Here is a 9,835-nt window from a genome sequence, read left to right as displayed (position 1 = left end):
TTATTACTGAATAGCAGACTTAGTGTTAGTTATTTTATATTGACATTAGAAATACCACACCTGTCAAAGTTTTCACGAAGAATGCTGAGCAATGAAACTCAAAAATAAACACTTCACAAAGTCACCGGATAACACGAACCTGGTATCCAATGAAAAATGTGAGTTATGAACTGTACAGCCACAGATGTTAAAGTAGGTGAACGGGTTCTGCTGAATTTAATGTAAAGACAATGTTTCTTAACCCCTCATATTATCATCTACCAAAGGTCAATCTTACATAAATAAACAATCAAGTCTTCCTCGCACGTAGCTGAAACTTAAGCTTCATACAGAGTACATGTACACTTTAGTTCTTGTACGTATACGTGTCCGTGTAGTAGTCAGTTAGACACTACAACATTTCAAACAACTCAACTGTTAATGTCCAATAACATAAAAATTATGATGTAAATGTAAAATACGAGACATCAGCACCGATGTAGACTACCTATTTTAAAATCGAACATCATTAAAGCTGTGCTGTACACAAGTTTTTCTGATCCCTAAATCCAGGACAGTCAGACACAACATTGTTACTTTATAGATAACTATTCTTATTGATGTAGTAATATTTTCTGTTATTATTGTTCAGTATTATTTCTGTGTTTTTTTTAAAAGACTAAAACTGGCCTTGCTTTTTTTTTATCCACTTGTTTTACAATTTCGTGCACGTACGTTTAAGATAAGTAATATACAATAATCGGTATTAGGTCAGTAGCTACACTTCTGTTTCTGGCGTTACACTCCTATAAATTAAATAATTAACACTTTTACTAACCACTTCAGCATTTTTTTTCATTAGCTTATTATTTAAATCTTCGCATTCTTCTCTCAACATCTCGAGACACTTCTCTCCACCAAAGTAACGCTCCGCTAAAATATTAAACAAAATATACCATTCAGAAAAAAAATTATATAATCATACTGTTTGGTATACGAAATAGATATTTCTGTTCAGATTTATGCTACGCTTCGTATTTACTTCACCTATTTCAATACTCTAAGAAAGAAAAACTAAAATAACAGCAAAGTTTTAGAGAGTTGTTTACGTATTTAAATTTACTTTAGTGTTGGAAACCGAGGTTAGAAACTGACGAGATACTAATCTAATGTGGATAATCCATTAGTGTTGGAAACCGAGGTTAGAAACTGACGAGATACTAATCTAATGTGGATAATCCATTAGTGTTGGAAACCGAGGTTAGAAACTGACGAGATACTAATCTAATGTGGATAATCCATTAGTGTTGGAAACCGAGGTTAGAAACTGACGAGATACTAATCTAATGTGGATAATCCAAAAATAATTTATGGAATTTTCTTTCTAAGTAAATTAACTATAATTCCTTTAACATGTATCCTCGGTTAATATTAACTGCATTTTATAATAAAGAGAGAGAGATGTGTGTAGTGATGTAATGTTAAAAAAACTGACATCAGTGTACATCAAAGTTACAAATATTTCAGTTACAACAAAGGGTTTTAATATTACCTACAACAATCAGTTTCATAAAAGTATAAATATATATAGACACACACACGTGGACGTATAAATACGTATAGACACACACACACATATGGACGTATAAATACATGTAGACACACACACACACATGGACGTATAAATACGTATAGACACACACACACACATATGAATGTATAAATACGTATAGACACACACACACACATATGGATGTATAAATACGTATAGACACACACACACATATGGATGTATAAATACGTATAGACACACACACACATATGGATGTATAAATATGTATAGACACACACACACACACATGGATGTATAAATATGTATAGACATACACACACACACACACACATATATATATGGATGTATAAATATATCTAGACACATACACACACACACACATATGGATGTATAAATACATATAGACACACACACACATATGGATGTATAAATATGTACCTAGTGTTCGAAGAAATTTTTCTTTCTCTTCAACGTCATCACTTTCATTATCCATGAAGTTCTGATAACTGGCTGCTGTGTGTTCAAAAAGTACCTAAAATATAAATATAAAAGGAGACTGAGGACGGTCAAGTTGGTTCATATGACCTGCCCAGTTTAACAAGCGAGTTAATCAGTGTCCTAACTTTTAAAAACTTGAATTAAACTTCAAATTCATTAACATTTCACTCTGTTATGACAGTTCAGCTTACCTGTTTCACGTTAATACCCTCCTCCTCGAAGTCATTTCTTGGCCACAACATGTCAGTAACATTAATTTTTTCACAGAACTAGTGGAAAATAAAAACAGACAATTTTATACTTTATACTAATATGTATTAAAATAAATATTTAGCAAGTAGGGTTAAGATCTATATTACACTTTTTACTATGCCTACTTTAGCACAATAGATGGCAAGTCTGTCAGAACGCTTTCTTACAGTCATAATCACAATAATAAAAACGGTACAGCCTTATTTGTCAACCTGTGTACAAATTAAGTATGCCACTATGGAAGTTAAGAGAATTTGTGATGTCCCTGTGGCTAGCCGTTTACACATGATGGGCTTAAATCTTTTGTATACATCATGACCTTTTACATAATAACAATCGTAGTTTAATTAAACAACTTTATTATCAATTTATCACGATAAACATGGGAAAACAATATAGATAATAATTTTTATATTATCCGAGTTTTCACCCGGGTAATCCACTGTTAAACTTTCGTTTCTATCAATCAGATCTAGGATCTCGAAATGATGTCCAGACCTTTCCAATTTACAAGCTACCGTCATCCGGATTTTAAAAAAATCAATCGGCTAAAGAATTATGAAATACTACAAAGCTAAGTGACTGACAGAAATTCAAGTTATCAAAATATATTTTGGATGCCGAGAGAAAATTTACTTGCCTGGAGTATTCTAATCTTCACTCAAACACGTGTACGTGTCCGAGGAAATTTCACTTCAATACCAGTAAATTATTTCAGAAGAAAAGAATCCCATTACAAATTTATAATAACTATTACATCTAGAACATATGTAAATTTTCCAGTAACTGTAAGTAAAAAAACAAAATTATCCTAACAGCTATCCATTTCATTAAAACTCAGGTACACATGTAAGTATTTAGAAATTCTTTACCATAATGAGTTCAACTAGCCACACTAGAACACCAAGAAGAGAGGGCCAAGAATGCCTGGCAATTGTGATAAGCATAGACCTGGCAATGGGAAAGGGATATCCGAGCCTTTTCATTAACTGAGGGACCTCATCTTCGGGTCTGTTAGATGCAGTGTACTTGGCGTCCCAGAAACGGTACAAAAACTAAAAGACATCAGAGTCAATATGTGAGAAGTATAAGACATATTATAATAATGGCATGAAAGAAAAAGTATTGAATTTCTACACACACAAATACAAACTTCTTAAAAGAAAATCAAACACTGTTACACAGAAACTTCATTATAACAGTTTTTTATAAACACAACCCTTCTTTACCATACTCTGCTACTCGTGCGTGATAAGAGTGTGTATCAGATACCCACAGAACAGTTAAATTATCGTCTTTATTGCAACAGTACTTCTTTAAATAGACGATTTCTAGAATAATGTAAAATAATTATAATCACAAACACTGAAAGCTATACGTTCACTTGTCTTAGGCCTAACATTAGTTAAGCCTTTATTAAGTGCAGCCTAAATTCGATAAAGAAATAAATTAACAGTAACTTGTGTACGTTTTTTGCTTTAGTTTAATTAGATCTAAACTTTGATTTAAACTGTATTTGATGCTATTGTTACGACATCGAGGTCACGTGACTAGTATCACGCCACGTCGTTCTCGAACTTTCACGTCTTTTCCTTAAATCTCGTGATCTTTCTAGATATAGTGTAGTCTTGTATATATAAGACTGCCCATGAAGCGACGGGGAGGTAAGGAGTAATTGAATGTATGCAGACAGAATATTGTTGGCCACGTGAGACGTGAGTTATAGCGTTTGTTATAGTGCGACTGTTGAAATTAAGTGTATCATAAAGTTGTATTCGGAAAGAATAAACCAGTTTTATTTAAGAAAGGACTTGTGTCGCTAAAGTTTCGTCGGAAGGAATTTATGGAAAATTAACTAACGACTGGAGGCGTAACACTATCAATAAATAAACTTATAATGTTACTCTTCAACATAACGTTAGATCTTTTTTAAAACTTTGAATATGTTGTTGTACAAATTGTCCACTAAAGTATTCTTATATCTGCCTTTTGTCTACATCCGTTGAAATGAAGTGGACATGCACATTTAGATAGTACAGTGGATGTGTGTTTTCAGGACAGACAAATACTAAGTACTATTAACACATATATAGCAGTAACTTTTAGGTTTACTAAAAGGTATTTTACAGAGAAACCAGGGATCACTATCGTACATCAGTCGACATATATATTAACTTTAAGCACTAAAATTAGGACTAACAACAGAAAATACAATATAAACAACAGCAGTAAATGTTGAAGCATGTCAGATCAATGTCAACAATCGAGATTTGTGTGATTCTGTGAGAAGGGTGATCACATTATTTACAGACAAAATGAACGCATACAACATAAATATTACCCCCTTTTTTATAGTTCTATCTAACTAATACGACTTCCGTCTGTTGTTTATCTACAAGTAGTAATAAAAACATCAAAACATGTATACTTCAGACTACAGCATCATAGAAACAGATCTTCAAATGAGGACATTACAACCAGGTGGCATACAATAAAATGCTGTGTATTTATCCATAAAAAATATCTAAAATATTATATCATTTATCAACTAAAATATAACTTCAATAAAAGTCGATGTGTGTCACGTTATGTCGCGCTTGATTTCTCAAAATAGGAGGTGTCATTTAAGCCAAAATGCATTTATCCAGATAGAATAGTTCGATTACTGTTTGCCCATTACGATTTTAGGGTCATTAGGCGGGGGGTGCCGTGAAACCATATAAGTGTAGTGAGTGTTGGCATAATAAGCCTAAAGTAAAGATGTAGTGTGGGATCACCTAGCCTAGAGCCAAGTGCATAAAATTTATCATGAAAGTAAAAATATCGATTCAATTTTAAACTTAAATTGTTTCTCAATTAAGCTATTTTCTGTTTTATCATCAACATTTTTAATAAAAAACAAACCTCTTTAATCAACGGATAGTCTAATAAATTAAGAAATCAACAAATATTTTTCCAGTTTTTTTGTCTATACATTTCATTTTATACTTTCAGTACATAGACTAACAACAATATTAGGTTATACTTTTGTTGCCAAGCAACATGACATAAAAGCTATTGTTAGAACGTAGTGTTACCAAAACACACTGGCTTTTCTATATATATTAGAAGTTATTTTTATCTATAATTATTCTATGAATACGCCACGAATTCATTTCATGAATGATCTTAATTTTGATTGGCTCACAACAGAATTTACCGACGTTTAACTGCCTCGACTGTACTTTTCTGCCTCTTTGTTGGTCAAGCTTGATTTTACAAAATTTATTTATTTCAGTTAGCTATAAAATGTGAGGTTAGGGTATACTACTGCCCCATCATTGTTGACAGGCTATATGCCAGTGAAATTAATTTTTAATAATTATCACCAAACAAAATAACTGGCCAAGATAATGTTAACATAACAATAATTAGCTCAGTTAAACAACAACATTTGGGTTCAAGTGTAGGTCCTGGGTTAAAAAGTAACAAGCTGGAGAACCACAATTTTCCAAGTTTTGGGCTTTTTTTTTCTTTTTCCTTGAGATTAAGACTCCACTTTTTTGATTCTCTGATTTTATCAGGTTTGTGGAAACACTTGAAAAAGATTTAAATTTTACAGGTGGGAAAAATAAGAACTATTTAATCTCTTTGATGAAAAATGTGTTTCATAATAACGTACTGAAAATAAATTACACCAAGGCTTAGCCAGTGAACAAACAAATTAAACATTACCTCAAAAATCCTAACAAAATCTTTGGTTGATGGACTTGAAAGCAACCTTTCTGACAACTGGTACGAATACTGCTGATCTGATAAAAACTGTGACAAAAGTTTTGGAAAGTTTGATTATTACCAAAAAATTGTTTTATTTTGAAAGAGTAGTCTAATATTGAAAGTATTATAAGTAAGCTAACATTTTAAAATTAATTTTTAATGTTTTGTTCTTTAGCTAAAAATATTCTCATCTTAGCAAAAAAAAAAGAAAAAAATTCAAACAAGTTAGCATAAAATGAAATCTAGAAGAAAAAATATAATCCATACATGGATGAACTTGATGTAAATAAAGAAGATTTCTTTTCATGAAAAGTGTAAGATCAATACGGGTCTGTAGTTTTTAGAAATGTTGCTTTATTTTAATCTGGAAACAAATATCATACCATCCAATTAACTAGCCGTTACCTACGGTACAGAAAGTTAAAATTTTCGGTCGACATTACAAAAATTCGAGTAATATTATCTCGACATTAAAGTCATTTCTTACCTCGAGCAGCTTATGGATAGATTTACTTTGATATGCTCGGTTTGATAAAGGTCGTGGGTCTTTTGACACCTTGGTTATCCCTGTAAAACTTCCAGGACGATTCCTGCCGTACAAACTGAAACCACTGCTGTTGGATGCAGAGGATGACCTACAAATAGACAGAAAACATTCAAAGTTAACAAAATGTCAAATGCCAAAACAAAAACTTTGTAAAACATATTTTAATCATTTTAACAGTATTCAACTCTAGGTTTCAAGTGCTTAAATTTCTATTATTTCTTTGGTATTTAAGCACACACACACACGTATATATATATATAATTACTGAACAGTCAGATATCAGAATTTGTTTTTAAAAAACAAAACATGCTGATAGAAGCAGCATAACCTGTTATCAGACTCTAACAATAATAACAGAATAACTAACAGCTGATACCGAGCTAGCTACACTCAGAAGCGTTTCTGAACAGTAAATAAAAACAATAATTTTTTTTCTAACCTTTGTCTCGCTCCTCCAACAGCTCCAAACAAATTGTTGTTGCTCGTTGATGAAGTTCTAGAACGTCCAGATTTTCTGACACTGTTGCTATTTTTTTGGGTACTTCCCGGTAAGAAATTTCCCGCATCACTTCTGCCACCAAAGTAACGTCCAGTCTTTCCCGTGCTACTCAGCAAAGATGATCTCTTCATGATCTCGAGCAATGTTCTGAGTCATACAAAAAACAAGAATGAGAAAATTCTTCTTTTTAAATTCCAAGTGAATATTTTAGAGTATGGCCAACTAAAACAGATCCGATTAAAGGACAAAGAATTAAGGCAACTCAACGACAAAAGAACGTAACTACTTTAGACTTCAGAAAATTAAAAACACCAATTTGTATATGGTGAGAAATAAAATCTAGGACAGAATGTTGAGTATATTTAGAAAACATTTTCGTGATGTCATAAGCTCTTCACTTCTAGGCTGTTGTTAGATTATTGAGATTTTACCGCTGTTACTAGTATTTACCATGTAATTACTATGTCGTGCTTAATTTAGTGGTCTGTAATCATAAAACACTCTGCCGAAGGACATCTTAAAATGTACCAGAATGACCATTCACAAACAAACTGAAATAAAACCGGTTATTATAAATTACTAGCATATAGCCCATCAAAAGTGACAGGGGGAAGTCCTACCACCCCCACCCCATAGTATACCCTAACCTAACATTTCATAGCTAACTGAAATAAATATATTTTGCAAAATCAAGCCTGACCAACAAAGAGGCAGAAAAGTGCAATCGAGGTAGTCAAATGTCAGTAAGTTCCTTTGCGAGACTATCAAAATTAAGATCATTAATAAAATTAACTTGTGGCATATATATATATATATATATTGTTGTTAGTCTATGTACTGTCTATGTATAGACAACAAAACTGGAAAAACAATTGTTGATTTCTTAATTTAGAGACTCCCCTGATTAAAAAGGTTTGTTTTTTTATTTAAAGTGTTGAAGATATAACAGAAAATAGCTTAATTCAGAAGCAATGAGAGTTTAAAGTTGAATCAATATTTTTGCTTTCATAATAAATTTTATGCACTTGGCTCTTGACTAGTTGATTCCACACTACGTCTTTACTTTAGACTTATTATACCAACACTCACTACACTTATAAGGTTTCATAGCATCACCTTAAATAAAAATTTCCTCTCTTCATACTTTACACAAATCTTACATTTTGTAAACGTTTTATATTAATGCCTTTGATTTAAGAAATTAGATTTGATTTTTATAAAAACTTCTGCTATTTATTAAAGTAAGGGGAATCCGCTTCTTCACAGTTCAAGCTAGAAAGTGGACTACAAATGATGGTTTCTGTGGGACATTTTTAATTTCACTATTTTTACTAAAAATTTTAGTCAGTCTAGATTAACATATTGTATTTGTACTGTATCGTAGGGCCCACACAAGGTCAGTCTTCGTTGCCTCCCACTTCAAATTAGTACATATGATACTATTGATAGGGTTTGGGAGTTCAATTAATGCTGTAATTAGAAATACTTGCTATAATACTTAGATTATTACTATATTACTTTTATTAGATTAGTGATGTGAAACTCAGTACCTAGTTGTGATTTTTCACTGTTGTCCATCTTAAAACTCTCATACTTACCAATAATTATTACATATTATTATTAGTTAATCTAACTGCAAGATTAAATTATGCTTAATGTAATATTATTATTAATAATTTAGTTTTATTTCAGTGATTTTGGCAAATAGTAATACTAATAGTACTAATACTATAGTATTACTATTACTTTTAATCCAACTTCAATTTTCAAATGTATTTACTCTGAAATTAGACAGAAATATTCATAAACTAATAAAGACTAAAGTTAACAAATAACAATTTATGCGTGAAATTCAAATACTGTATAGTTAAAATGTCTCCTTACCTGTCATTAAAACAGTTTAATTTTTAAGCTTATTAACATTCAAATGATTCACTCTTTCAGTTTATTTTCGACATTAGCCTAAATCAGTAAATGTTATTAAATTTAACTTCAACCGCCAACATTTGACGAGACTTGGCTTCCCTCTAGTGCCAAATACTATAAGCTCCATATATTGTTAAACCTTCTGTAAACATTTTAATTGGTCGATGTTAAATCACTTCGTGTTGACTGCGCATCAGAATCTTTAAGATGCGCAGTTTTTTCTTTAATTGTTAGCTATATTCTTGTGCGCCAGCAATACCAAGGGTGGGGCTCACGTATCATCGAATCGATTTTATTACTCATCAGGATCTTTACCAACCTACCATCAAATCTAATTACAAGACCAAAATAGCGCATCGTCTGTTTGATATATGAACAAGATAATATTTATAAAAGCAAATACTCTGTTTGAAACTATGTCACCTCAGTGAAATTGTTTGAGACAATTGTTTTGATTTTGAGTTACCGTGTAATAAAAAAGAATAAGCAGAAAGAAGAACAAAAATTCAGACATTTTACTATGATATGTACAGACATTCCCAGAAGTTGTAATTCAGTCATTACATAAATATTGTTATGAAAGGAAAGACTGTACAGTATTGTAAAGTTCTGATGACCTATTGAGGAGATATTTAAAATACTATTTTGATGAACAATCCTAGCCATCCCTACATAGGCTGTGCTACTGCCTGCCTGTTTGCACACATTGCACATCTGGCTCATTACTACTACAAGTACTACCGTACTTATGATATATATTGTTGCGTCAGCGAGGTCACGTGACTAGTGTCACGCCACGTTTTCT

General features: G+C 31.9%; 1 protein-coding gene across 1 annotated transcript; it reads right to left on the bottom strand.

Annotated features, from left to right (window-relative positions):
* Positions 1–817: 817 nt before the first annotated feature.
* Positions 818–9,117, bottom strand: LOC106469075 (kinetochore protein NDC80 homolog; the record flags this gene model as incomplete). Its single annotated transcript, XM_022397478.1, has 8 exons — positions 8,989–9,117; positions 7,045–7,251; positions 6,546–6,693; positions 6,017–6,103; positions 3,175–3,357; positions 2,242–2,319; positions 1,991–2,084; positions 818–912 (listed from the first exon to the last, which is right to left on the bottom strand). Coding segments are annotated over exons 2-8 (876 nt in total), but the record flags the coding sequence as incomplete, so codon positions are not given.
* Positions 9,118–9,835: the final 718 nt, after the last annotated feature.

This window comes from Limulus polyphemus, unplaced genomic scaffold (assembly GCF_000517525.1).
Source record: "Limulus polyphemus unplaced genomic scaffold, Limulus_polyphemus-2.1.2 Scaffold3288, whole genome shotgun sequence".
NCBI lineage: Eukaryota > Metazoa > Arthropoda > Merostomata > Xiphosura > Limulidae > Limulus > Limulus polyphemus.
Note: the sequence above shows the minus strand (reverse complement) of the source record. Positions and strands in the feature narration are given on the sequence as shown.